At 63.4% G+C, this 27,729-nt stretch overlaps 1 protein-coding gene across 4 annotated transcripts in view; it reads left to right on the top strand.

Moving 5' to 3' along the window:
• ARVCF (ARVCF delta catenin family member) overlaps window positions 1-27,426 on the top strand; it is a 35,991-nt gene extending 8,565 nt beyond the window's left edge. The window contains exons 2-18 of one of the 4 annotated variants that reach the window (XM_060118992.1): window positions 8,214-8,441; window positions 16,712-16,870; window positions 16,979-17,499; window positions 18,441-18,940; window positions 19,495-19,678; window positions 20,473-20,590; window positions 20,937-21,108; window positions 22,639-22,710; window positions 23,968-24,095; window positions 24,301-24,451; window positions 24,548-24,746; window positions 24,841-24,952; window positions 25,053-25,143; window positions 25,359-25,412; window positions 25,769-25,854; window positions 26,326-26,445; window positions 26,810-27,426. In XM_060118992.1, coding sequence (XP_059974975.1) covers window positions 8,232-8,441; window positions 16,712-16,870; window positions 16,979-17,499; window positions 18,441-18,940; window positions 19,495-19,678; window positions 20,473-20,590; window positions 20,937-21,108; window positions 22,639-22,710; window positions 23,968-24,095; window positions 24,301-24,451; window positions 24,548-24,746; window positions 24,841-24,952; window positions 25,053-25,143; window positions 25,359-25,412; window positions 25,769-25,854; window positions 26,326-26,433 — 2,865 coding nt within the window. In that variant the 5' untranslated portion in view covers window positions 8,214-8,231 and the 3' untranslated portion in view covers window positions 26,434-26,445; window positions 26,810-27,426. Of the gene's footprint in view, window positions 1-8,213; window positions 8,442-11,705; window positions 11,845-16,711; window positions 16,871-16,978; window positions 17,500-18,440; window positions 18,941-19,494; window positions 19,679-20,472; window positions 20,591-20,936; window positions 21,109-22,638; window positions 22,711-23,967; window positions 24,096-24,300; window positions 24,452-24,547; window positions 24,747-24,840; window positions 24,953-25,052; window positions 25,144-25,358; window positions 25,413-25,768; window positions 25,855-26,325; window positions 26,446-26,809 lie in introns of those variants that run through there. The other 3 variants (XM_060118994.1, XM_060118993.1, XM_060118995.1) reach the window with 3 other exon arrangements.
• Window positions 27,427-27,729: the final 303 nt, after the last annotated feature.

The following is a 27,729-nucleotide window of genomic DNA, read 5'->3' as shown; positions in this document are numbered from 1 at the left end:
TAAGACAGTACAGAGCTGGGTTTACTCTTTCAAGATCCCAAGTTAAGGAAGAAAGGGAAGCACCCTGTTAACAAAGCTGTCAGCTGGTCCTCGCCGTAGAAGAGCTTCTGCAAACAAGAGATGATAGCTGGGCAGCAGGGTCCTGCAGCTGACATCTGTGCATGGATGACATCCAGCCCCTCTGGGATGTGGGCAGCTTGGTGGCAACGTGGACCCTCCTCAGTGCCGCCTTGGGCGTGTCCGGTGCGGGCCAGGCCAGGCGGCCTCCTTCCTGCCCTGCGGAGGGACAGCAGCCTGGAGGCTGGGGCACAGAGCCCAGGGAGAGCAAGTCGTAAAGGGTAGGGTTGACAGGACCTCAGTCTGCTCAGCTTCTTTCTGGGCAGAAAGCTCAGACCCCAACCCGAGCCCGACAGCCCTGCTGGAGGCCTCTGTTGGGGATGGCTCCTGGCCATTTGTGGGGTCCCTCAGGGACCTCCTGTGCCAGGGAAGTTTGTTCCCAGGATCCATTTTCCACCACTCCTGCCTTCCCTCTTGACAACTTTGTGTCCTTTTCTGCCCGTTTGGCAGGTCTGCCTTGGGTTTGCATCCTGCAGCCTGAGGACAGCGTCCCGGCTGCTGTTTAGCTTCCGCCATGTTTTTCTTCAAATCCCCACAGGATCCTCATCACCCACGATCAGTCCTTCTCTTTATAGTTTGTTCCCAGCTCATCAGTTCAAGGCCGTCTTTAACCTTTTGAGGGCACATCAGCTGTTCCCTGATGTTTGTGCTGGTAAACGGCAGCTCTCCTGGGTCCCCAGGGGGCAGCAGGGTCTGCCCTGGGCCCTGGGGGCTGGGGCAGGTCTGTGCAGCCTCAGTGTTTCTGTCCAGGGTCCTGGCCCGGCCATGGTCCCCACTCCTGTCACAGAGACACTTTGGTGTGTACTGAGGCTGGGCACCTGCAGGCTGTGGAGCCAGGGCAGGCCCGGCCTCACAGGTCTTGCCAGGTGTTCAGGACAGGAATGCAGTCTGCCCAGAATGCTGACCCCCAGGAGCCTGAGTCCTACCTCCCCCAGCACAAGGACCTGTCAGGAGTGTCAAGTCACCTACCATCCATTTTCCAGGGCAGGCGAGGACCCACAGGACAGCCTGGGTGCCTCTGGGGGTGTGTGTGCATGACTTAGTGGGTGGCCGCACGCGTGAGCCTGCAGGTGGGTTTAAGGAGGTCCCCAAATTGTCAGCATACCAGCTGCAGTGTTCTGCGTCCTGGCGGGGGCAGGGCACACAGACAAGTCCGGTTCCCAGCAGGTTCTCGTGGTATGTGGTGGTGGGGGGGTGGGGAGCCAGGCAGGGACACTGTGGGGCCCAGAGTCTGCACTGGGTAGGGGCGGGGTGAAGCCCCCTGCCCAGTTCCACTGGGTCATCATTTGCATATAAAAGGCAGGACTTCGCTGTCTGATGGAGGCTGGTAGTGTCTGGACCTGTTGCCATGGGCACTCCCGGGCTTCAGGAGCACTGAGTTGGCTCCCAGGCAGACGAGGGGGTCTGGAGCAGAGAGCCTGGCATCCAGCTCAGCTTCTGGGAGAGAATGGGAGTTCCCAGGGGCCCCAGGAGGAGCCAGTGCTGGCTGGAGGCCACACAGGACCCTGGATGGGCAAGGGCAGACCAGAGGGGACATGGCTCTTTGATGCTGTGGCTCAGGAGCAAGGATGGAACCTCCCTCCACAGGGCATGCTCTGGTCTCTTACCTACACTCCCCTTTGATCCATCCAGGGCCAGGTGACCACAGCTGCCCTGCCTCTACCCTTGGCAGCTGGAGGGTCTTCCTGACACCTGTCACCACCTGGGCTGTGGGTACTGTGCCTGCAGGGCCTGGAGTCTCCCTGCTGGACCCCGGTGTTGTTCCCGATGAGGGAACAAGGGACCAGTTTCTCACTCTCACACTTTCCAGGGAACCTCCTTCTGGAAGCTGAGCCCCAGGCCCCATCTCCCTGGATGGCAAAGGCCCAGGCTGGGCTCTGTGGGGAGGTGGACCTGGTATTGCTGACGATGGTCTGTGCAGGCCCGTCCCAGTGCCCAGAAGTGTCAGCAGCTTGCAGGAATGCTGGCGGGGAGGCAGGCGGGCGGGGTGTGGGGGTGTGAGATGGGGCCTCCGCGGGGTGCAGGGGCATCTCATCTGCTGACCATGAGGGGCACTGCCATGTCAGGGTTGGCCCCTTGGCAGCCCCCCACCCCTGGGCCCTGCGTGGATCTGCCCACAAAGGGGCAGGTCTCTCCTGGGGCCTGCTCTGCCTTGTGCTGCCACCCGGGGGCTGTGACCTCCAGCCTGGGGGCTTAGTTAGCAAAGCCACAGTGGGTCACATTGAGGTCATTTGGGGAGGGCTGCCCGGCAGGGCGCCCAGCATGTGGGGGCACTTCGAAGTGCCTGGTCAGCAGTGGCCAGAGTGGCATGGGCCTGCAGACTGGGACGGGGATGGGCTCCATGGCTGCGGTGAGCCTCCCTGACTGCGGGGCCGGGGCACAGATAGGGCAACACTCTGGGGTGGGGGCGGGGAGCTCTGTGCTCAGTCCCTGTCACTGTGCCCTGGACCCACATTGCTCTTGGGGTCCCATCTCCCAACCCCTGGAGTGAGCCCGGCCACAGCGAGGTTCCCTCTTGCCCAAACCTGTCCTGAGGTCCTGGCTGCAGCAAGGCTACCCCAGGCCACCCAGCTGGGCTGGGCTGTGTTCCCCCAGGGCAGGCAGGCGAAGATAGGGGGCCCTGCAGCAGGGCAAGGCAGGCCAGGACCATGAGTAGGGCAGGCCCGGATACATGGGCAGCCCCTCAGCAGGCCTGATGCCAGGCCGCACCATCTGACCCGCTTGCCCCCCGAGGGCTCCCTGTGCCTGGTTCCCACCCAGTCCTGAGTCTGGTTCCCCATCTGGCAGGGAGTTTCCCCACTGCCAGTGCCTCTTCCACTTATCCAGGGAGAGCATGTTTCTTGTCAAATGGCAGAAAGGCCGTGGGAAGTCCTCAGGCCCCCACAGAGAGCCTCTCCTGGGGCCCTGGGGCTCATCCCAGAGACCCTTCCGTGGGCAGCTGGGCAGGTGGTGCCGGGGTGGGTGTCTCAGCCCCTAACCACCAGGCTCTCCTGCTTCATCTTTCTTGGCTCTGCAGCCTTGGTGGGGGCTGGGCTGAGGGGCCGCGCCTTGCCCCCCAGAGACTTACTGGCCACAGGCTCCCAGGGGCTGAACCCCCACTGCCCTTCAAAGGGGCTTTGTGCCACCACAAAGAGGCTCTGTCCCTTTCAGAGAAGCTTGGGTGTTGCCATGGTGACAGAGGGGGCCTGGGAAGAAGGGGTCCAGCATCTTGAGGGAGAAAGGGTGTTCCAGGCAGAGGGCACTGGTGCACACAGGCCACCGCCCTCAGCCTGACCGGACAGCTGCCCAACTTGTGCCTTCAGGGGGGGTGGTCCTCGGGGTCTCATGGACCCCTTGGCCCCTGGGTAGGAGCTGGGTTCCCAGGCCCCGGTGCCAGTTGGATCTGTCGGGTTTGGTCCCAGCCTGGCTGTGAGCCTCAGGCTCCGCCTCAGGAACGCCTTGGCCCCTGTGCCCACCCCAGAGCATGGTGGGGTGGGGCTCTGAGCCTAGGCCCTCAGAACTGCCCCCTCGCTGCTCTGCTCTCCCTGAGATGGAATGGGGGGTTGGGGGAGCCACGTCCCTTTGGGACCCTATGGGGAGGTATGGAGGCAACAGGCCAGCCCACCCCACACAGTGGGGCACCTTGGGGTTCCCCAGCCTTATGCCCGGGCTCCCCTCCTGTGGCCAGGCTGGAGTGGGTAGGCTGCTGGTGCCGGCAGAGAGACCACCAGCCCCAGCCCTCCCTACCCTGCCCTTGGGGTGCCCCTGGGCTGTCTGCTGCTATAGAGACTGTGGAGGAGGTGGATTCTCGCTGCCCAGACCCCACACTTGGAGCCTGTCAGGCATCGCCCTCGGGCTGCGACTGCAGCTGGAATCTGGGTCAGGTGCAGGAGGGGCAGCCTGGGGCTGGGGGACTGCTGTCCATCGCCATCCCACAAGTCCACCCAAAGAGGCAGGGAACCCGGAGACTTGGAGCAAGTGTCTGTGACCTGCCCTGGCAGGAATCTCAGACCGAGACCCTTTGGGGACCTCTGGTGGGGACTCCCTGTGGCTCAATCCCCCCACTGAGGAGGGGCAGCAGCTGGATGCTCACCTACACCTGGCCCACCCTCCTGCCAGGGCGAGGCCTCCTCTGCCATGTCCAGCCTGCAGTTACCTGGCCATTTCCCAGCCCTGGCCCCAGGCCCTTAGCTCCCAAGACCTCGGGCTCCGTGGGCTCCCAGAAGTGTCCCTGCCTTGACCTGGCTCCGAGCCTCCTGCATCAGCCTCCTCATAGCCCCTGGTCCTCCTGGACCACCAGTCCAGCGGCCCCTGCCCTGGGGCTGACCAGTGCTGCCAGGGACCTGGCTCTCCGTTAGCCCAGGGCGCCCCGTCAGTGCAGGGCAAGAGCCCCTTGGGAAGAACCGCCCAGACCGTTCCCCTTGCACAGAGGAGTTGTACTCTGTGTGGTCAGTGGGTGCTGCTGGGTGTCCACCGGGACAGTTTGGGAGCAGGAGGAGGTCTCTGAGGGGCCATCTCTGTCCACCTCCCACCCCCATGGTGTCGGGTCCAGGTGACAATAGGGTCACCTCCTCTGCTAGGGAAATCCAATTTCCAGGCTGAATTCAGTTACAGTTCTCCCAGCTCCCTGAAAACCTAGCTGCTTCCCTCAGGTGGCGGGCGGCAACGCCCAAGCCCCTGGGGAGAGTTCCCTGGCCTCACGCTCACTTGCCTGGCCTGCTGGGGTTGGGTAGGGGCACCTGCTTTCCCATCTCTTACTTGCCGTCTCGCAAAGGCAGTAGCTCTTAGAACATGGGTACGTGCAGAACTTTGGACCTGCTGCAACCTGCGGGCCAGGAGCCCTCCACCCAGAGCACCAATGCGGCCGACACGCCCTCTTTCCAGTGCGTGTGTATATGTGTGTGTGTGCACGCGCGTGACCATTTCCACACTCATCCTTCGCACCTCATCTCTGGGCCACATGCCTTGATGACCTTTTCCCACCTCAGGTTGGGGTTCGGTTTTTCCTACTGACTTATATAGTCACCGTATAGATGAAGGATATCACTTTTCTATTGGATGTTGTGAAGACGATCCCAATATGTTGACAGTATTTTCATTTTCTTTGTCGTTTTCTCCTACTTCCCATATCATGGAAAATTGCAAACACAACAGTGGAGAGTAGTGTGACGTGTCCCCACGTGCCCACGCATCTTCTGCAGCAGTGGAGCCATGTCTACATGTACAGTCCCACTTGTTGTCTGTCTGAAATGCTCACTACACTTGAAAAACAGAAGCCACAACCACAGCACGTGGCACTCTTTCTGGATGTTTAGAAATGTTTCATTCTCACAAAGGCGAGCTGGTCCTTTTTCCTTGGTAGTTCCTTCCACTGCTTTAAGGTCAAGAACGGACTCTTCCCATCCAAGCCCCCCACCCCCACCCTGCGACCGCTGCATTACACCAACTACAGGTGACTCTGTGGTCCTGGCCGTGGCACAGTGCCCGTCCTCGTGGGCTTGGCCAGAAGCTGTCCCCGCAGCTGTGGACACCATCCAACCACAGCAGGGGCGGTAGGGTAAAGATGGGCACTTGCAAGGCCTGGCCAGTGCTGGGAGCATGGGGGGGGACACCGTGCACTCCCAGGTGGGTGGCCTTCAGCACTCCTGCTGCCTACTTTCCTCCCCATCAAGTGGGTGGGGCCAGGGGTGTGGAAGGTGGCTCCACCCGTAGCCAGTCCCCTCCCTCCCCTTGTGAAGGTTGGGGCAGTGGGCAGTGTGCCAACAAATGGCCGGCGAGGGGTCAGCACTGGAGCCCAGGCCTCCCGCCAGCCTGACCCGAAGGAAATTCCTCTAATTCCTCAACCCAGATTGGACTCCGTCCCCATAATTTGATTTCTGGAGCAGGGTTTGGCTGGGCTCCTCCTGAGGAGGAGCAGCTGATTTAGCAGGAAGACGCCGAGTGTGGGCATGGTTTCGGGGGAGGGTGGGCATCTCCCCAGTTCCTCCATGTGCCTGCACCCTCATGGGGGAGCAAGCACTGGCCACAGTAGCGCCCCAGCGGGCTTGGGGGCCTCTTCCCAGGAGTGTTTCTCAGCCTCACCCTTGCTCACCCATTCATCCACCCAACTACCCATCCACTCATTCCTCCTGCCCGCCTCCTGTTCTCCCCAACCCTGCTGCCTCTGTACCCACCCACCCTCCCATGCAGCCCCCTCCTGGCAGCCTCCACATGTCCCCTCACTGTTCATCTGTGTCCCTTTCCACCCGGTCTCCTGTCCTTCCATCCCTCCATCCACCCAACATCCACCCACCTGGGGCCACTCCTGGGGTGCCTAGGCCTGGACACCTGCCCCAGGACAGGCTGCCTGCATCTGCATGGCACATTTGTCCCTGTCCTCTTCCTAAATCCACCCCATGGGTGACGGGCAAGCGTGTCGAGGAGCGGCCTCCACCGAGGACTCAGGAAGCTGGTGGCTTGGTCTGGACAGGGGCGGGAGGGGCCTGCCCGGCAAGCAGTGCAGGGCCCTCACAGGGGAACAGAGGCTGGGAAGGCGTTGGCCAGAGAGGAGAGGGAGGGTCACTGGCACATGGCACTTCCCTGGCGGCCCCCAGGCCTCCCGGGACAGCAGAGGAAGCAAGTCTGGAGCCGACCTCTACCCAGGATCAGCTGGGTAAAGCATCTTTGAAGTCTCATGGTCCATCTTAAAAATTCATGCATATTTTGCCTTCCATGTTATCACGTGGGTCTGCAGCCGGCCCACCACCCCTGTGCTGACCACCACCTCTCCCAGCAGGAATTCAGTTTGTTGCTGTTTCATTTGTGTGACAGGTGCTGGGGAAGTGGAGCCCAGCCCTGGACCCACACTGGTCTCTTCTCTCGATGGGCCTTGATTTCCCCAGCTGTCGTGGGCGCTGGGGGAGTCTCTGTGCTGTCCTTTCACCTTGAAGTGCACCCGCGCCCCTGGCCCAGCTGGCACTGGTATGGCCGAGCCCAGCGCTGACCATTCCTTTCTGGGGCTCTGTCCTTACAGCCGGTTCCCCAGGGGCCCATGAGCAGCAGAGCTGACCCTTCAGGGGTGCTGCCAGCCATGCCAGGCCCCATGTTGGTATGGCCTTGGCGGGCTGGCCTGGGTCAGGCTTTGTGCTGCACATGGAGTCCCCGCGTGGCCTGTGCCCCACCCGCTGCCATGCGCCTGGGTCTGAGCATACATACTTCTGTTGCTCTTTGCCCACAAAAAGCAAACATGCTGGTCAGCCAGGGAGCAAGTGGTAAGGAAAAGCGCTGGCTCTGGCTTGTCTTTGCAGCTGCCAAGCCCCCACTGCCCCCACCCACTCTCTGGGGGCCCACAGGGGCAGCGCTGGGCCGGGTCCCGGGCAGGCCTGACTCTCTCCATACGCTGGGCCTCAGGCACCCAGGCCCCTGCCCTCAGCCTCCTTCGGGGTCGGGTGTCAGGCACGTGGGCCACTTCTGGACACGGAATCTCATCCAGGCTGTATGCATGGGGTAGACACTGCCCTTGCTCCCAGCCAGCGTGGCTGGGAGTGGAGGTGGGACTGCTGGTCTGCAGGCCCGCGTCATCCCCGCACCTGCCTAGGTGTCCAGGCACCCAGCGGCTGCGGAGCAACTTCTCACTCCCTGCCCACTAGTGCTTCAGGTCTGCCGTGCGAGCTGTGTGGCTACAGACAGGTTCCCTACCCTCTCTGGGCCCCAGCATCCACCTCAGTGAGATGGGCCTGTGCTGGTGCCATGAGGGTAGAGTGAACTGGCATGTGCTTTGGACAGCAGAGGGCCTGGGAGGTCTGAGAGCTTGTCACACCAGCTCTTTCTTTCCTTCCCTTCCCTCCCCAGCAGGCTCTGGGACGCCCATGGTCCTAGGTTCTGCTGGGCCTGGCAGGAAGCAGGGAGCCCGGGTCAGAGCCCCACACACCACAGGGAGGGAGCCGGCTGCTTCCGGCCAGCCTTGGATTAATGGCTTTTAATTTAGAATTTAATCAATGTGGCTTCTCTCCAGAGAGCTGGATGCTGTGGTCTGGGAGTGAGTCATGTGATCTGTGAGTGGGGTGGGCAGGGGGCCCACAACGCCTCTCCAGGCCCCCGCCCTGGCCCCACCCTGACTTGCTCTGCTTTGCCTGCAGTCAGCCAGCGTCCTGGTCATGGAGGACTGCAACGTGCACTCGGCTGCCAGCATCCTGGCCTCAGTGAAGGAGCAGGAGGCCCGCTTCGAGCGGCTGACACGGGCATTGGAGCAGGAACGGCGCCATGTTGCCCTGCAGCTGGAGCGTGCCCAGCAGCCTGGCGTGGGCAGCAGTGGCGTGGGCAGTGGGCAGCCCTTGTCGATGGCCTGGCAACAGCTTGTCCTGCAGGTAACAGCCCAGGGACTCAGGAAGGGTGTAAATGGCCAAGTGGGGAAAAAATCAAGGGGCCTAGGTAGACCACAAGCCAGCATGCAATGGCTTATTGCACAACCTGGGGCCTCTGGGGAGGGAAAGAAAGTGGGATTCCAACCCCCTTGGGTATGCAGGGCATCATGTGACAAATGGGCAGGACACAGCCCAACCCTCAGAACAGTACTTTCCACTGTGTGAGCCCTCAGGGCCCAGACAGCTGGGCAGGGTCTGTTCTGGGCGGCTCAGCAGTCAGCCTGGTGACACTGAGGGTTTTGCTTCCATGGAGTCTCCTTGCCTTCATTGCCTGCATCAGTCAGTGGGTCAGCCCCTGGGGAGGCTTGAGCAGGGCTGAGGCTCTGCCTGCACCCCAGCAGGTGACTGGCCATTGCCCCTGCTCAGCCCCAGGAGGTGTAGAGCCCCGTCTGCTCTTGGCTAGGCCTTGAGAACTCTGAAGTTGGGATGTACAGTCAGGTCAGGAGGCCTCGTGGGGTCCTCCCGACATGAGCTGTGCCCCAGTACGGAACCTTCAGATGGTGCAATAGCGCCTGGCTCCCGGGGTGCTGGTGGGGGAGGAGGGAACGCCACACCTGGAGTTTGCTGTGATTGTTGCAGTTCCTGTGATTGACTGAGATGCAGGGCAGGGCACGGGCAGAGCTCCAGGGAGCCAGACAGGCTGCTGGCTGTGGGCGCCCGGCACATATGTGCTGGTGGCTTGGGGCAGCCTGGACCTCTGTGGCTGGAGAGAAAGGGAGGGGGTTATGGGTCTTGGTGGAGACTGGCCCAGTGCACTAGCTTCATCTAGCCTGGGCATTTGGGGCTCAGAAGCAGTGGTCTGTGTCCGGCTGGGGGACTTGGCCAGTGACTGCCCCCAAGCCTTGATGTCCTCATCTACCAGTGGGTGATCCATACGCACGGCCCAGCATGGTCCACAGTCAGAGCCGAAGACACATCTTCAGTGGGCCCAGACACACTGGGTAGCTGTCTTTCCAAGCCAGCTAGTGCTGAGGTGGCTGCACAGCCAGTTCATGGGAGTCTGGAACTGAGGCCAGGTGGGTCTAGGTATGAGGGCCACCCCTGTGGCCCCCTGGACCCCAGGCACTCCAAAGGGTGAGGCCTGCACCCCCAAATTTGGGGAGTAGAACAGCTCGCTGGGCCACACAGGGACAGTGGCAGCCCATGACCCCAAGGCCACTCTTTAGGCTCCAGGCCCTCTTTCCAGCCCTCACAGGCCGGAAAGGGCTCTGGCCTCCAGCCCAGAGGGTGCTGCTGAGGGTCAACGCCTCTGTGGGAAGACATTCCCATAGCCTGGAGCTGCCCTGGCCTCCTGAGGGCTGCAGCCTGAAGATCAGGCCACCACCCTCCCCGCCCACTACCCCTCCCCACCCAAGGCCCTCCAAGGCCTGCCCTTGGTTTTCTCTCTTGGGAGGAGATGGTTTCTCAGGCTGAGATCAGAGAGAGTGTGTTCCCAGGGCTGTGGCTGGACTAGCAGGGCTGATGGGGAGGCAGCCACATCCAGCGGGCCAGGCCTGGCAGCCTCCATGCCAAACCTGCTTCCCAGACCCATCTCAGCAGGAGGTGCCTAGTGACCCACCTGTGAGCCACGGCTGCCTGGACCTGGTCCTCAGTGTCAGAGCCCAGATCTGTGCAGCTTGGAGGCTGGTGGCAAGGCAGGTAGCTGGGGCTGGGGAGTTGAGAGTCTGGGGGTGCTGCTCCACAGTGCTGGCTGCCTGCCCTTCATCCTCTAGCAGAAAGGGTCTCCTCCTCCAGATACCTGGAGCAGGCTGGCTGGAGCAGGACTGGCCCTCACCCAATGTGTGTGTGTGGGAGGGGGGACACCTTTAGGGACCTGGCCAACTTTGGGCTGGGCCAAGAGGGGGATGAGGCTAGGGCAGTAACAGATGGTGAAATTTGGGAGAAGACAGAAATGACTCACATGTAAGCATCCAGGCCAAGTTCCCTCAGGGCAGTGGTACAGTCTTCTGCTCCTGCCCCAGGTAGCTCCACGGATGGAAGTTACAGGGGGGCCAGTGGTAAGGACAACTCAAGGGAAACTGAGACTCAGAGGGACATGCAGTGGACACCCAGCGTGCTTGAGCATGCTGGTTGCATGGCCTATGTGCATGGAGTGTCCTAGAAGAGGAGTGGGGTCTGGGGAGAAGCAGGTGGGAAGCAGAAAGCCAAGGCTAAGGCCCCCTCTCTTGCCCAGCCCGCTGAGCCTTTATGGGCTGGCCCAGCTCTGTTCAACCCAGAGCGTAAGTCTCTTGTTCTTGGTGTGAGAGCCATTGGCTTGCATTTGTGGGGTATGACCCGAGAGGGCCCCAGCCCAGACCCTTCCCCATGTCTACGCTTCCCTTTGGCCAAGCCAGACCCCCAGGGTGGCTGCACCTCCATGCCAGGCTGCTGGGGGTGGGGAGTGCACCATAGTAGGAGAAGTCCTGGGTAACTGCCCCCTCTAGCCACCACTTCCCAATAGGTCAAAGACATGGAAGGGAGAGGATCTGAGGCCAGCTGGGCCCCACAAGCTTTCGCCCAGGGTCACCCAAGAGTTGTGCTCCCTCCCCTCCCTTTGATCTGCTCTGACACCTCTCAGAGGATGAGGGACCCCTGGGCCTCTGTGACTTTATAGGGAGAACCCAAGACAAAGTGGGTCAGTGCAGGTCCGGGTTGAGCTCTGTGGGGACGCTTACTGGGGAGGTGCTGGAGGGTGGGCAAGAGCCTGGAGCCAGATCTAGGAAACCTGAGCGACATCGCCATCAATACTGTCTTATAGGCCACCATTTCACAGCTAGGGGAAACTGAGTCGCAGCCGGGATGGGCAGCTTGTGCCAGGAGGGTGGTCTTGCAGGATGCCTTAGCCGCACTGGCCCCTGCACTGCCACAACTGTTTCCTCAACTGCAGGGGTAGGGCTGTGGGCTTTTTTACTGGGGGTAAACCGAGGCCTGGGAAGGAGGACTCGGCGGGAAAATGGTACCTCCGCGGTACGGGGGTGGGGAAGGGGAGCCCTGACTGGCCTGACTGCAGGGTGAGAAGGCAACCCCGGCCCAAAGCTGCAGGCAAGCCCCGCTCCGCGCCGGTCGGGGCGGGACTTCGCCCCGCCCAATTGGCCGCCCGCCGCCCCGCCCCTCCCGGGTGAGACCCCAACCGATTGGCTGCTATCCACCCCGCCCCAGCTTGGCCCCGCCCGATTGGCTGCTCGCCTCACCGTCCCGCCCCTCCCGATTGGCCGCTGGCCGCGCCTAGCCAGGTCGGCCCCGCGGGGAGCGAGTCCGCCTAACCCGGGCCGAGCGGCCGAGGCACCGCAGCTGAACCCAGTCCAGCCGCCGCCACCGCCGGCTCGCGTCCCCCGCGCCCGGCCCGATGCCGGCCGAACTCAGACAGGTTGGAGGGAACTTGGTCCCGGGCGGGGGCACGGTCCCGGGGGCCTGTGGCGGAGGGCGGGGCGCCGGCCCTCCGGGAGGACCTGCTTTTGTTCGTGGAGCTGCCGGCCGGAGGCGGCTATTGTCTCGCCCCCGGGCCGGGGCCGGGCGGGGCGGCTGAGTGAGCGCGCCACCGGGGGTGTGGGGAGCGGGTGGAGGGGTGGGAGCGGGCGCACCGGGGCCAGCGCCCGGGACAGGTGCCTGGGACGGGGTGGTGGGCAGGGCCTTCCTGAGCAGCCCCTCTGTGCAGGTGGGAGGCCGAATCTGGAGAGGGCGGCGCGACTAGGCCTCCCCCAAATTCACAGGGCCCCGTCTCTGGGGGCCGCGCAGGAGCTTCGGAGCTTTAATGCAAGCCGGGTCTGCCGCGGCAGCGCACGTGGAGAGAGGGCTGGGGGTCGGCTCTGCCCACGTGCGGAGGCGGAGGGGGGCTTCCTCCCAGCACCAGCATGGGAGAAGGCTCGCGGGCAGCCTGCACTCTTGCTCAGAGGGACAGGGTCCCCTAACAGGCAGGGAAACTGAGGCAGAGTGGAGGAGCAAGAGGTAGGTCTCCTACACACCTGCTCACCTGGACAGCTAGGTGCCTGCCGGCCCCAGAGATGGAGAGGCCAGTTCAGGGGAGCTGGGGGAATGTGGGGCCACTGCGTGCCTGATGAGTGTGGGCTGGGCTTGGGAAAGCTAAGGTGGGTGATGGCCCACCTTGCCATCACCCACAAGCTTGCTCCCCCAGTCTGCTGGGCACCTACTGCCCCTTGGCCTCTTGGCCATTCATCCTGGGCCTGCGCCCTTGCAGGTGGACTGCTGCTGTGGAGGGGGGAGCTCCCGGTCAGCCAGGGCTGGGTTCGCCACTGTGGGCACCAAGTGAGAGGACGTCTGTAGTGGCCAAGGACTTGCTCCCTGGTGGGAGATGCTTGCCTGGCTTGGCCTGGACTCCATCCAGGATGGCCACTCTGGGTAGGGGGCTGGTATTCCTCCACCCCTCGGTTCATTCATCCAGCAGCAGCCGTCTCATGCTCTCTGAGAGCCTAGACAGGGGGTTGTGGGAGCCAGGGGTGGGATTCCACCTTAATCTATCCCTTGCGTGTGCTGGTGGGGCTGTGGACAGGGTGGGGCAACCACCCCACATTCTGTTCTTCGTGATCCAGACCATGGGTGCTCATCTCTCAAGGGCAGGCATTGCAGGTGGATCCGTGCCTCTGGGACCCCGGTCCAGCGCCCCACCAGTGGTGACTTGGCTTGTTTCCTCTGTCCTCTCCTTCCGCCATTTCCACATGCGTCCCCAGAGGCTGCTGTGGGCTTTTGCCCAGGGGTGGCCCCTCTGTGTCTTGTCCCATGTCTTATTTTTCTGAGCCTCACACACCTTAAATCTGGTCACAAAGTCAGGACTGGCACTATCCCACCTGTCCTGTGGCCTGGACACCCCGGGTCCTTCCTGTTTTCATACAAGGAAGCTGAGCCCAGGTGTGTGACGGGGCCAGAGCCCTCCAGCTCTGGGCCTCTGGAGACCCTCTTGAGAGCAGTGGTTGGGTCCACCTTTCTGGGATACTGGTCACTGCCGCCCCTGCTTGGCGTCCTGGGCTAGGCCCCTCCCACAAGTTCACAGAAGCTCATGGGAAACTCCAGAAGTGGACAGCAGCCCCTTGCTGGGCCAGGCCCAGGGCCCCTGGACCAAGTGGACCATGAATGGGAGGACTGTGGGACAGATTTGGGCCCTGGGGAGAGCTGATGGGAGGCTGGACAGTCATCCCAGCGAGAGAGGCAAGGATGGTGCCAGGGCAGAGGGAGGGTGAGGCAGTTGACAGGACTTGGCGGGATTTGGGGTGTGGGGGCGGCTGCAGGTGTTGTTCATGTCTAGAGTATGAGGGAAATCTGGGGCTGCAGGGCTGGGGGTTCCTGAAGTGGGCCGGCCTGGGTAGGTGGCCATGGGACATGGGGCCCTAGAGCAGGGCCTTGAGGCCAGACGAGGATCCAGGCAGCCTGGTCAGCAGCCTCTGTTGAGAGCTGACTGTGTCCTGGTCAGTCAGTCTGTGACCCCATGTCCTCACCCCAAAGACGTTTCGGAGGCCCAAGCCTGGGGTCGACCTTGGGCTCCTTCTACCCTAGGCCTCGGATCCCCCACCTGCCGGCTCTGAGACTCCCATGGTAGATGCTGGGTAGGTGGTTGAGGAAGTCTGGACACGCAGGTAGAAGGCAGGAGGGGATGTCAGTGCTGGGTGCTGTCGGGAGAGCCTGCGAACTAATGTGCCTGGGAGCCGGGATGGGTGTTCGTGCACGTGTGTGCCCAGGCGTGTGTAACGGGGGCCGGGCCTCCCTGTGATCACCAGCTGACTCACGCTCCGCCTCCCTGCCCACCGGGGTGAAGTCATCACCATTTTTAGCTCCCTGAGGTCATTTGCCAGTCAGGGCTCTTGGGGCCTTGAGATCCCGCTGCCGGGCTGCCCAGGCTGGGTGTTGGTGGCTGATGCTGCAGGGTTGCCAGCCCTTGTTGGGCCCCTGGCTCTCCTGGACCCCCATCCCCTCTTCCCCCCAATTCTGCATTGTGTCTGCAGGCTGGAGTGAGAAGCAGCAGCCAGGCCCCCCTGGCACTGAGGTCCAAGATGTGCACCCCCGGGGCCACCCTCCAGCAGCCCAAGCCTGGCCAGGGGGTAGGGGCTCTTCTGGGAGAGGGTTAAATATATGCAAATGTATGCATACCTTCTAAGGGGTCCATACTCCTGGCAGTGTCCTGGACAACCTGGTCCCCTCCTGTCAGTCCTGCTCCCTGCACTCCCTGTGCTTTGTAGCCATGGGGCCTTGCTGCTCCCCCCCTTCCCCGGCTGAGCAGAGAGCTCACTGCCAGCCACACTTTTGCTCCCACAGTTGCCAAGTGCAAGTGGGGCGGCCGAGGCCCCAGCAGGGACATGCTGTCCCTGAACCTCTGCTCCAGAACCACCCCAGCTCCCCAGTGCTCTCAGAGAAGAGCCAGGCCACCCTGCCCAGCTGCATACCAGCGTGTCCCCACCCCAGGCCTCAATTTACTTCTCTTTCCCAAGGTACAGCGTCCTTCCTTCCTGGCCAGGTCCCCGATAGGCATACTTCTTGCATTCTAGGACTGAGAAGGTGGCAGCCAAGGCTGTCGCCCCAGAGGGGTGACATGTGACTGAAAGGCCTTCCCTGTGGATGCCTGAAATCCCCCGTTAGCAGTTTGTGCATTTCTGGGTAGTCCTTTCTCCTCTGTCAGGCCTCAGTTACTCTTTTTCGTAAAATCACATATTGTCCTCCAAGGCCCTGCTTCTGGGAGAGGGGGCACATTCTGTGACCTCTTCCTCTGTCACCAGAGCCTGAGGGATGCTCCTAGCAGGTTGGTGCAGGCTTCTCCCTGGACCCCTGAAGAGGCTGCAGGGGCCCAGAACCTCAGCACTGTGTGTATTTGGGGGGACATGCATTCCTTTAGGACAGGACCCCAACCTGGGGAGACTTCACACCCGAGGCCCTTGGGAGGCAGATCCCGAGGGCAGCCCTGGGCACCTTGCCTTGCATGCTCCTGGGCCTGGGGACGGGAAGATGGCCCTGGGAGCCTTGCCTTGCGTGTTCCCGGTCCCAGGGACGGGAGCAGAGCAGGGCTCTGGTGCCAGGCAGATGCGGGTTGAGCTGCTGGCCTTTCCTGGGCCTCAGCTCCCTGTCTGTGCAGGCCTCAGGGGCCTGGGGCCCAGGCGGGGACCCATCCCACAAGGCACAGGCCTGGGCCCTGGAGCAGGACCTGTCCTTCTGCTGACCCGGTCCTGGCTGCCCGGGAATGTGCTCCCCCGCGCCCGCCCACTGCAGCTTGGGTTTCAGCTCCTACCCATCCTGGCCAGACGCTGATTCTGGGATGTTGGCATGGTGGGGGGGACCCGGGTGGTGAGAAGCCTGGGGTCCCCGTGCCACTCAGCATAGCAGGGGTCCAGCCCAGCTGTGCTGTGGGCTGGCCTGTCCTCTCTGAGCCTCAGTTTCCCCACTGGTGAGTCTGGCCAGTAGGCCTGTGGGCTTTAGAAGAGCCTCTCTCCAGTGCCATCTTGCCTGTGGGGATGTTGGCAAGGGGGGCTGAGAGCTGAGGGCCAAGGCTGGGGAGACCCAGGGGTGTGTGGGGAGGGGACACCAGGGTTCCCATCAAGGATCAGCTGGGCCCCCATTGGATTCCACCCTCTCTGGGCTCTGATATGACACCCAAGGCCTCAGTGAGGGGCACCAGCCACTGGCCCGAGTGAGGTAGGGCCAGGCCCTGCCCACTCAGCACCCCAAGGGTGTCCGGGCCGGAAGGGGCGAGGGTATTTTGGTGTTCTGAGTGTGCAGGGCATTCTGGGAGTTGGGTATTTCTGTCCTGTGAGGGCGTCTAGCTGGCCTTGGGGATGGCGGGAGCCTGGGTGTGGCCACAGGGAGTCGGTGAACAATGCTGAAATTGCCACCCCCTGCACTCAAGGTTTCTGGGGTGGGCAGGGAGGAGGCACAGGAAAGAGCCATCCTTTAGGGAGGGCCCAGGCAGGGGTGATGAGTGATGTCAGGAGAGCGTCCTGCGGGTGCTTGGGCCTCCAGGAGCTGTGGCAGCTGGGCTTATAGCTCAGACAGGGCTGCCCAAGACTGCGCCGCTGGGCCCAGGGCCTTATCTACTAGATCAACCCGAGGAGGCCCTAGGATGGGGACCAGCCCCTCGGCTCTCAGAGGCAAGAATGTGCTGCTGTCCTCACCAGCTGGGGCTGAGACAGGCCCTGGGGCCGGGGAAGAAGGCCCTCCTGGTGTCCAGGCCAGCACGAGCATCCTTGTCCCAGGGCTGCTGAGCACGGGGTCCTCCCACCAACACCTGCCCCCTCGCCCAGGAGCAGAGCCCGGGCAGCCAGGCCTCTTTGGCCATGATGCCGGAGGCGCCTGAGGTGCTGGAGGAGACAGTGACAGTGGAGGAGGACCCTGGCACCCCCACCTCCCATGTGTCCATCGTCACGTCAGAAGATGGCACCACTCGTCGCACTGAGACCAAGGTACACCTCTCCCCGGCCTCCTGCGGGCCACCCATTATTCAGGTGGAGGGCTGAGGCCACCCTGGCCTCTCAGGCTGCCAGCCCACAGGCTGCCCCTTCACCCACCAGGTCACCAAGACAGTCAAGACGGTGACCACTCGAACAGTGCGCCAGGTGCCCGTGGGCCCCGATGGCCTCCCCCTGCTGGACGGCAGCCACCCACTGGGCCCCTTCACCGATGGCCCCCTGGACCGACACTTCCTGCTGCGTGGGGGTGGCCCGGCGGCCACGCTCTCCCGCACCTGCCTTGGCAGCGGGGGCGGCTTTCCTGATGAGCCCCGCGATGTCCCCAGCTATGGCAGCCTGTCCCGCGGGCTGGGTGTGCGGCCTCCGCGCGGAGGCCCCCTGGGCCCAGGCCCCAATGATGGCTGCTTCACGCTGCCCGGCCGCCGAGAGGCCTTCCCCGCGGGCCCTGAGCCTGGGCCGCCAGCTGGCCGCTCCCAGCCCGAGCGGTTCCAGGCAGAACCGTATGGCTTGGAGGACGACACTCGCAGCCTGGCTGCTGAGGACGAGGGGGGCCCGGAGCTGGAGCCTGACTGTGGCACAGCCGCGCGGAGGAGGCCAGACTGTGGGCGGGGCCTGCGCACCAGGTGAGCCCCCATGCACTGTCACTGCCTCCGGGAAGCCTGCCTTCCACTCCTTGCAGAGTACCACATGGGTAGTCTCGCTGCGGGGCTGTGTTAGTAACACACACGTTAGTTTGAATTGGCCTTGGCTCTTCTCGGGCACAGCAGCAAGGACGGGCTCTGGGCTGTGGGATTGCACTGGGCACCCTCCCTGCGGGTCTGGAGCAAGAGAAGCTGGTGACACGCCCATGCCTGCTGCCTCTGCTCCAGCCAGATGGCCCGGAAGATACAAGCCCAAGGGACCCAGGGCATTTTTCTGAGCTTGGGCCCCGGCCCCTCTCCCATGCACAGGAGCACCCAGAACCTAGGCCCTCGGTCCTTACCTTCCCGCTGCAGCCTCTGGTTCTGTCTCCCCTGCCCTCAGCTTCTCTGTCTGTCAGGTGGGAACATGACCACTGCCTGGGTCTGGATTATGCTGTGTGGCCACAGGCGAGACACTCGCCCACCCCCAGCCCCAATCCCTCACCTAGGAAGTGGGTTTGACATCTTGTTCCCTGGAGAACTGGTGGCCTGAGGCCCCTCAGATGGTCCTACCAGGCTGGCTATGTGCAAGGGGTACACTAGCCAGACATGTCCTTATGGGGAAGTGGGACCCCAGTCACAGACACATGTTTCGTAGAAACATTTAGCTGGGGAGTCAGGGAAACTGCCTGGTGATGGGAGTGAGTGAGCTCCCATCTGGGAGGGATACAAGTTCTGATGACATTGGCTGGGGTTTGGCTCTATCACTGGCTGTGGGTTAGTTCTTGCTGGGTCGGGTATGACCCTCAGCACCAACGATGCTCTAGGCCCAGCCCTGCCCCATGGGTTCATGGTCCCCCGGAGAATGTGTGATGGGGCCGCTTGGGGGCAGGGCCAGCCAGCAGCCGCAAGAAGACGGTCATGCACCGTGCTCGCCTGCACAGGGCCTACGAGGACGTGGCGGATGATGGCGGTGAGCTGATGGAGGAGCGGCCCCCCTACCCAGCCACGACGGCACCCCTGGCCCAGCCGGAACATGGCAGCCTGGGCAGCCTGGACCGGGCAGTGCGGCGCTCGCCCTCGGTGGACAGTGCCCGCAAGGAGCCGCGCTGGCGGGACCCTGAGCTACCCGAGGTGCTGGCCATGCTGCGGCACCCCGTGGACCCCGTGAAGGCCAACGCAGCCGCCTACCTGCAGCACCTGTGCTTCGAGAACGAGGGTGTCAAGCGCCGCGTGCGGCAGCTGCGGGGGCTGCCGCTGCTTGTGGCCCTGCTGGACCACCCACGGGCGGAGGTGCGGCGCCGGGCCTGTGGGGCACTGCGGAATCTCTCGTATGGCCGGGATGCTGACAACAAGGCCGCCATCCGGGACTGCGGCGGTGTGCCTGCCCTGGTGCGCCTGCTGCGGGCCGCCCGGGACAGCGAGGTCCGCGAGCTCGTCACAGGTGAGGCGCCCGGCCGCCTGCGTTGCGGTTCAGTCGGGAGTCAGGCTTAGGCACTGTGTCAGGTCTCTACCACTGGACTCGGCCGCCACAGGTGGGGCTGGCGCTGGCCCCCTCCCCACCAGCTCCCATGTCCCCACCGTGACTACTCTGGGTCCTGTCTCTCTGGTCCTCCCCAGCAGGGCAGTGGTGAGGACCATGGCTGGTCAGGGTCATGTGATGATCCCCTCTCGGCGTGGCCCCAGGAGCATAGTCCCACCTGCCTGGGTGGCTGGGAAGGGGTGGGGAAAAGAAGGCACATGCCAGCTCCAGGTTCCCTGCCAGCCCCTCCTATGTGTCCTGGCCTCTAGGGGGCTCCTTTCCTCCCTGGGGAGCCCCCTCTCGGTGTGGCGTGTGCATCTCACCCACACCAGAGCAGCACCCAGGGCCTCTTGTGGCTTTTGTCACTCCTGTCTTCTGGTGTGAGCTGGGGTCCAAAGAGGGCGGGGTGGGTCCTGAGCTGGTCCTGTGGGGACAGTGCCTGTGGTCAGCACTGGTGGGTTGATGGCACCCTGTAGGCACACTCTGGAACCTGTCGTCCTATGAACCCCTGAAGATGGTCATCATTGACCACGGCCTGCAGACACTGACCCACGAGGTCATTGTGCCACACTCGGGCTGGGAGCCAGAGCCCAACGAGGACTCCAAGCCACGGGATGCTGAGTGGACGACTGTCTTCAAGAACACATCAGGCTGCTTGAGGTGTGCGTGGGGCCGGGCTCAGGTGCCCCTCGAAGCCTCCCAGGGCTGTTCCCACCCAAGGAAGCAGGAGCCAGGCACCAGAGCCTGCATGCACACCTGGGGACAGCTGTCCTAGGAATAACCATGTCCCTGTGTCCCAGATAACATGGAAGACAGTTAGCTACCCAGGCCTCGGCGTCAGAGCCAGGTCACAGTTCCTGCCCAAGTCCAGAGAATGTGCCTGATGGGGCTGTACTCACCCCCACAGGCAGCCTCTGGATGTCTGCCACCCTCCCATGTACCCCTGCTCCATCCCTGCCCAGCTTCGACCCATCCCTGTGACACCCAGGGAGGGGGAGCTAGGACCCTCCTCTCCAGTCTGCCTCAGAGGCCTCATCCCACCTCCTTGTGACCCCTGCCCTCCCCCCACCACCCTTGGAGGCCCTGCAGAGACCCCACAGGCAGTCCTGTGTCCCCTCGGTCCTGCCTGTCCATCAGGATGTCCCCGCATGGCCCTCTGGGGTCCTTATCTCAGCACAAGGTGGAGCCCTGAACTGCACAGATTCAGGCCTCTGGATCCACTCTGTCCCTTTGCAGTTCACCTGGGAGTCAGGGGAGCCCCCCACCCCACACAGATGCCAGGCCAGGGCCCCCTCCTGGGGTCCCAGCAGTCAGGCCATTGCTGCTTCTCCTTCACTGCTAACCTCTTGTCATCTGCTAGCAGCCCTAATGGCGTGGCATAGAGCACGTTCTGCAGATAAGATGAGACCCCGGAGCTGCAGCTGGGGTCACAAGGCTTGCTCTTGGCCACACAGGAATGTGAGCTCAGATGGTGCAGAGGCCCGGCGGCGACTCCGTGAGTGTGAGGGGCTGGTGGATGCACTCCTGCACGCCCTGCAGTCGGCTGTGGGCAGGAAGGACACGGACAACAAGGTAGGCAGGGAGGCCCTGGCAGGCCCCAGGCAGGGTCAGTCTCACAGCCTCCCATGAAGGGTTGGGGAACGGAGCAGGAGCCCTGGACTATCCAGGCGGCACAGGGGACGGGTGTGTGGTGCGGGGCAGCAGGTGTGCCCTGAAGCCCTGGACCAGGTCCCATGTGTGGTAGGTGCTCCCCCCGCCTTCCTCAGCCCCTCCCTGGGTTTCGCCCAAGTGGGCCCCTAACCCAGGCCTCCCCATCCTACACCCGGTACCTTCTGCGCTCACGAGCTGTGGCATCTTCCCTGGGGGGTGGTCAGTGTCCCGTACCCCCCAGTGGTACCCTAGTCCCCTCTCCCTGCAGTCGGTGGAGAACTGCGTGTGCATCGTGCGGAACCTCTCCTATCACGTGCACAAGGAGGTGCCGGGGGCTGACAGGTACCAGGAGGCCGAGCCCAGGCCCCCGGGCAGTGCCATGGGTGCCCAGCGCCGGAGGAGGGAGGACGCCGGCTGCTTTGGTGGCAAGAAGGCCAAAGGTGTGTGGGTGGGACTGAGGTACTGCTCTAGGACCCCAGACCCTGCCAAGCCAAAGGCCCTCCACACCCACTGGGGACACGTTCAGGGAGCCAAGGAGGGTGCCCAGGACCACCTGTGCAGTGGTCCCCCGTGGTGCCCGGACCCAGGCCCTCAGCTCCAGGAAGGGCCTGGGGGCCCAAGTTTGGAAGTGTCGAGGACAGCGCCGCCTCCTGGCATTGGCAGGGCACCCGAGGACCCTGAGGAGCCCAGGGGGCAACACCCCACCTGCCTCACGCCGTCCCTACCTCAGGTGCAGCTGCCAGGGTTCTGTACACTGCCTTCACCTGCCCCACTGTGTTGGCCTTTTCTGATCCCCATCCCACTCGTGGGCACTCAGCCCCCAAAAGTAATCGGGGTGAGAGTCCCCATCCCTCTGCCCTACACTTCCTGGGAGGGAATGGAGGTGCTGCCCGCTCAGGCTCCTCTCCTCTCTCCTGTGCTTCCTCCGGCCGCCCAGAAGAGTGGTTCCACGAAGGTAAGTCCCTGTTTGTCCTGCCGTGCAGGCCTGGCGGGTGCAGTGGGCACCAGGGACCCCTCCCCACCACCCCCCATTGCTCAGGCAGCCATCTCCATGACAACTGCAGGACCTTTCATCCTTGGGAAGTCCTGATCCCAGTCCCTTCTCCAGGCAGCCATCTCCATGGCAACTGTGTGGACATGACAACTGCAGGAATGTCAGCCTGGGGCTGGTTGGGAGGCCGAGGGGCTGTCCCTTTGTAACCTCAGAGCCGAGGGTGGATAGGGCCTGGGCATGTCCATTCCCAGGGGCACTGGGGAGCAGAGTCTGCCCCTCCGATGGGATGGGCCAGGTGTGGCTCAGATGGAGGGACCATGCAAATGCCCCAGGAGGCTGGGTAGGGCAGGCCCCTGATCGTCTGAACTCAGCTCTGCCTTCCAAGAAGGGGAAGGTTCCTCAACTGAGCAGGAGGGCGGCCGGGAGGTGGTGAGCTGGCTCTCACGGAGGTGTGCAGGCCAAGGCTGACGGGTGTTAGGTGGGGCTGCTGCAGGGACCTGCGGGTGGGGGGTCACCTGGCCAGCAGAGCCCAGGGCCGGGTCCTGGCCCCAGACAGGGGCAAGTTCCCCATGAGTGGGACTTGGCTCCAGCCCCGCCTCACTGTGCAGCCAGGCGAGTCCTGTCCCTGCCAGCCCTTGGCTTCCCTGTCTGCACCTCCCTGCCCCAGCCTGGGCTCCTGGGCCCCTCAGTTCACACACATGGTGGGTCCAAGGAGCCCTTTGGGAGGATCTGCAGTGCAGCTCCCAGCACCCGATGGAGGATGAGTCCTGGCAGCTCAGGCAGGGCTCAGAACTCTCTAGGCCTAACTGCCACCACTGCCCTTTGGGCAGAGCTGCCTGCCTGGACTCAGAACGGTGCTCTGTTCCCAGGCCTCTTGGTGCCCAGTCTTGGATGTGGGGGTGCTGTCCCCGCCCCTCCTGACACATACCTGCACCCTGCAGGGTCCACCTCACCTCCCACTGCCTTTCTGTTCCAGGGAAGAGGGATGGTGAGATGGACCGGAACTTTGACACTCTGGACCTACCCAAGCGGACTGAGGCTGCCAAAGGTGAGCAGTGGGAGGTGGAATCCAGGCCCAGGCCTGTCCAGGAGTTAAGCTTTGTACTACCAAACAGGCTGAAGGGCCTTGGGGATCCCATGGGGAAACTGAGGCCCACAGGTGTGGGGTTCCCAGGAGGACTGTGCAGTCCCTGGGCACCTGCTCAGGGCTCAGAATCAGGGTCTGTGCCACAGGTCATTTCAGGCAGGGTGTGGGTGAGGAGGCAGGGAGGAGCCAGGCACTTGCCAGGTCACACAGCACATGAGAGGCTGGCAAGGATTGGAGCGAGGGCTAGCTGGGCAGGGCCTCCTGTGCCAGCCGAGGAGCCCAGGTTCACTCCTAGGGGTTTTGGAGCCCCGAGGTGTAGTCGGATCCAGTTGGGAGGCTGGGCAAGATCACCCAGATCGTGTGGGGGAGCGGTTCAAGCTTCTCACCCCATGTCCATTGGAGCCCCACTCTGTGTGGCACTTCTCTGTGCACTGGGAATCCAGCCTGGGCGAGAGAGGTCCGCCCTGCAAGCCCAGATGCCCAAGAGCAGGGTGCAGCAGCGCAGCCGTGGGAGGTCTGGGGGGAAGCATCACAGGCAGAGGGACCAGCCCATGCAAATGCCCTGCAGGGGCAAGTGCTTGGAGCATTTGGGGGACAGGAAGCTGGAGTGGAGGGAGTATGGGACATGAGAACTGGAGAAGGGGTGATGACATGTGGGGCTTGCGGGGGAGGGGAGGAAATGTCCAGGGACACAGAAGCCTAAATGTGGGGGCAGACTTGGAAGGCTGCTCCGCCCTCCTCGCTGGAGCACTGTGGGGTGGCTCTGCTGCCAGGCTGGAGCCTCAATTGATGAGGGACGAGGAGTGGTTGAGTGGCTCTGACAGGGAGGGTGGGCCTTATATACGGGTGGGGGGGCTGTTGCTAGGGAGCCTGAGTCCTGTTGCTAGGGGAGCAGCTGTGGTTATTGCCTCCCTCCCCACCCCAGGCCTCCCGGAAGCTCCAGTGTCAGGCAGGTCCCATTTCTTTGGCAGTGGGGTCAAGGAAGAATGACCTCGCCTAAACCCACTGCCACCTCAGAGCTTGGGTTGATTGCCTTGTGAAGTGGGAAGGTTTTTTACTCTTCGGTGGCTAAAGGGTGAACATGTTGCTGCTAAACATTCCTGATGATGCCACAGCCATCCTGGGCCACAGCTCTCCCTTCCCTGGGAGGGCTGAGGAGGGGGTAGGGGGTGACGGGGCGGCCTGGGTGACTGTTGGCTGCGGGTGCTCCATGCGCAGGCTTCGAGCTGCTGTACCAGCCTGAGGTAGTGCGTCTCTACCTGTCCCTCCTGACGGAGAGTCGGAACTTCAACACTCTGGAGGCCGCGGCCGGTGCCCTGCAGAACCTCAGTGCCGGCAACTGGGTGGTGAGAGGCCAAGCCTGGCAGGGAGGAGGCCAAGGGAATCCCAGGAGTATTCCTGGTGGAGCTGCTGGGGGAGCTGCTCGGGGAGGGCTTTGTCAGGCGGGGGAGAAGAACGGTCCAGCCGAAAGGGCAGTCAGGGCTCAGGTGGGCGAGTGTCTGGTGTGTGCGGCGCGGCCAGCACTGAGCACACCTCGCACCCGCGCCGCAGTGGGCCACGTACATCCGTGCCACGGTGCGCAAGGAGCGCGGGCTGCCCGTGCTGGTGGAGCTGCTGCAATCGGAGACCGACAAAGTGGTGCGCGCCGTCGCCATCGCCCTGCGCAACCTCTCGCTGGACCGGCGCAACAAGGATCTCATCGGTGAGGGCGGGGCCGGGGGTCTGGGGCTCGGGCCACCCGCTCCTCGCGGCCCCCCTTCTGCCGGCGCCAGAGTGTCCTCACAGCCCCTGCCCGCAGGGAGCTACGCCATGGCCGAGCTCGTGCGAAACGTGCGCAGCGCGCAGGCACCCACGCGGCCCGGGGCCTGTCTGGAGGAGGACACAGTGGTGGCCGTGCTCAACACCATCCACGAGATCGTGTCTGACAGCCTGGACAACGCGCGCTCGCTGCTGCAGGCCCGCGGCGTGCCTGCGCTGGTGGCACTTGGCGCCTCCAGGTGGGTGGGCGGGGATTAGGTGGGGCAGGAGGTGCCCGCAGGTGGGCAGGGCAGGGCCGTCTTGGCCAGACACTGACCCCAGCCCGGACCACAGCCAATCGGTGCGCGAGGCGAAGGCAGCATCCCACGTGCTGCAGACGGTGTGGAGTTACAAGGAGCTGCGTGGTGCCCTGCAGAGGGATGGCTGGACCAAGGCGCGCTTCCAGGTTCGGCCCACCTGGCCCTTCTCTCTCACTTCGCCCAGGCTGGGTACCCCGTGGGAGCACCCCGACCCACCCCGTCTGTTATGTGCCCTCCTCCCCCTAGTCAGGTTCTGCTAATGCCAAGGGCCCCAAGGCACCACCGAGTCCCGGAGGCTTGGACGATAGCACGCTGCCGCTGGTGGACAAGAGCCTGGGTGAGTATGAGGCAGGGGTCCATCCTGAGGTTCAGGAGTGTCCCTCCACCCTGCTGAGGGGTGAAGGGAGGCCAACCTTCCTCCAGGAAGATGGCCCCCTCCCTTCCCCTCCCCAATCCTCTCCACCCGTGGTGTTCACCTTGGCACCAGGCTGAGGCCAGCCCTGGTCCCCTGCCACCGCTGCAACCAGCCAGCCACCCGCTCGTACCTTGCAGACGGCGAGAAGCCAGGCAGCCGGGATGTGATCCCCATGGAGGCACTTGGTCCAGGTGAGGGCAGGTGCAGGTGCAGGCTGCTTATTCTCTATGTGGGGAGGACCTTCCGAGGAGGTGTGGTTGGAAGAAAGATTTGGTTTAGGGGTGCTCGGGTGAGGGGTGGGGCAGCCAGGGAGGGGTCACTGCCCAGCCAGGGTGTCCTGTCTGGCAGCTGAGGGGGCAGCTGGAGGGTTCTGAGTCGCTGGTGGGGAACAGGGGAGAGGCTGCAAGGCCCACCGCACGGGAGGGGCCGTGAGAAGGCCTGGCTCAGAGCGGGCTAGGTGGGGGCCCTCTCCAGATCCACCCTGGGCTGAGAGAGAGATCCATGCCTGGTGTCTGCCTCAGAGTCCTCTCCTGCCTCCACCCCACAGATGGATACTCCGCCGTTGACCAGAGGGAATGCAGGGCTCGAGGCAGTGACCCTGCAGGGGAGGCCTCTGAGAAGGAATCGTTGAAAGTGAGTAGCTGTGGGCAGGTGTCCAGGGAGGTGGTGTGTCCGGGGGTCACCTGGAGAGGGGCCCAGGCAAGATTTGGTCTGGGGCCTGGGGTGGGGCTCACCTGCAAGGCAGTTGGGCTAGGAGACCCGTTCGGGGTGTGGCCCTTCTGCCTCGGGAACCTCACATCAGAGCCAGCCTGTGGGTGCAGGTGGTTAAAAACTCGCACCCACTGGGAGGGAGGGGGCCTAGGACAGAGGGCGCATCCGCACCCTCCTCTGCATGGTCTCACCTCCAGGGCAGCCCCTGCCATCTTCTCTGTGCCAACCCTGCCTCTCCGAGCCCCGCTGGTTCAGCTCCCCCGGCCCTCAGGCCTCTCCTCGCATGCACCCCGGCTCTCGCCCTGCCCTGCTGACCAGCCCAGCCCCAACTCGCCAGCTCGGACTAACCTGCTCTGTTCTGCCTCTAACGCCCTCCTGCCCACCGCCCTGCAGCCCGACCCCGGCAGGAAGGCTCCTCCTCCCGGGCCCAGCAGACCCGCGGTCAGGCTGGTGGACGCCGTGGGGGATGCTAAGCCTCAGCCTGTTGACTCCTGGGTCTAGCTTGCATGCCTGGTACGTTCTTGTTCTCATCTGGTGTTCGTCCTCTGGGCGGGGCCTTCTCTCCATCCCGTCTGCCTGCCTGCCTACTCCTCTCTCCGCACGCTCCCCGCAGGGCCACCTCGAGCTCAGCAGGCCTGAAGGCCCAGCGGAGGGAAGCCCAGGCTGGGGGCTGAGGGAGGGGCCCCCTGGCCTGCAGCCTGGCTCAGGCCCTGTGCCATCAGGGCCTGGAGGTCACGGGGTGAGAGCAGGGATGGTCCACACCTTCCAATGCCCCCAGCACAGGGCCCCCCCGAGGAACACCCGAGGCAGCCGCATTCACCCGTGCGTCCATCGCCCTGCTACCGGGCCTGCTCAGCCTTCCCCTCTTCCTCCTCAGGGCCTGGGCCCAGCCGTTTGCTCTTAGGGTCTGATCTCGGGAAGAAGGGACCTCGGGGAAAGGACCTCCAGGCGGCCTGCGCAGACTCCGCCGTGGAGCTGGGAGCCCCCGGCGGCGGGGGTAGGCAGCTCTTCTTTCCCTGGAGCTGTGGGTTCTGGACACGCCTGCCCTCCCGCCCTCGCTCCCCGCTTCTAACTCCCAGGCGAGTTAGTTTACTGATATGGTGCTGTGTGCCAGTGGGAGCCCGGCGGGGCCCAGGGCCAGGTACCTGGCTTTGCTTTGGGGCTTGCGGGGCCCCTGAGGAGCTGGGTGGGGGTGGGGCCCTGGGGCCCCACAGCCAGGCAGGGAGGGGGCTCAGTGAAGGAAGTCTGAACCCAAGGGTGGAGGGGCTTCCCTGGGCCCTGAGTGGGGGGCGACCCACAGAGAGGCTTTGGAGGGCCCCGCCCACCCCCGGATGTCTGGAGCGCCTTCCCTGCTCCACTCTGGCCCCTGAGTAGCGCCTCTGGGACTGACCTTTGGCAGCAGCAGTGGGGGACTGCTGTTTAGTGCCTGCTGTTTGTGACTTAAAAACAAGAAAAACACTAATGAAAACAATTAAAAACAAAACCAAAATAAGATTATGGGTAAACATCTAAATTTTTGTAAGAAAAATTAAAAATTAAAAAAAACAACAAAGGAACCTCCTGTCTTCCGAGGCTCAGCTCTCTCCGTGAGCCGCTCCCATTGTTTGCTGGGTGTCGGAGGTGGCCCTCGGTGTGTGTCTGCTGTGTCCAGCAGGGGCTCAGCTCCGAGTCCGTCCCCAGGGTTGTTTCCCCACATGCGTCCCCTTTCTACACACAAAGAGGAGTGGGCTTGATCCTGGGTGGTTAGCTGGGTCCTGAGGCCTGGGGTGGAGTCCTGGCCAGTGGCTGGTCTTGGGC

This window comes from Mesoplodon densirostris, chromosome 15, assembly GCF_025265405.1.
Source record: "Mesoplodon densirostris isolate mMesDen1 chromosome 15, mMesDen1 primary haplotype, whole genome shotgun sequence".
NCBI lineage: Eukaryota > Metazoa > Chordata > Mammalia > Artiodactyla > Ziphiidae > Mesoplodon > Mesoplodon densirostris.
This window is presented reverse-complemented; position numbering and strand designations above follow the sequence as displayed.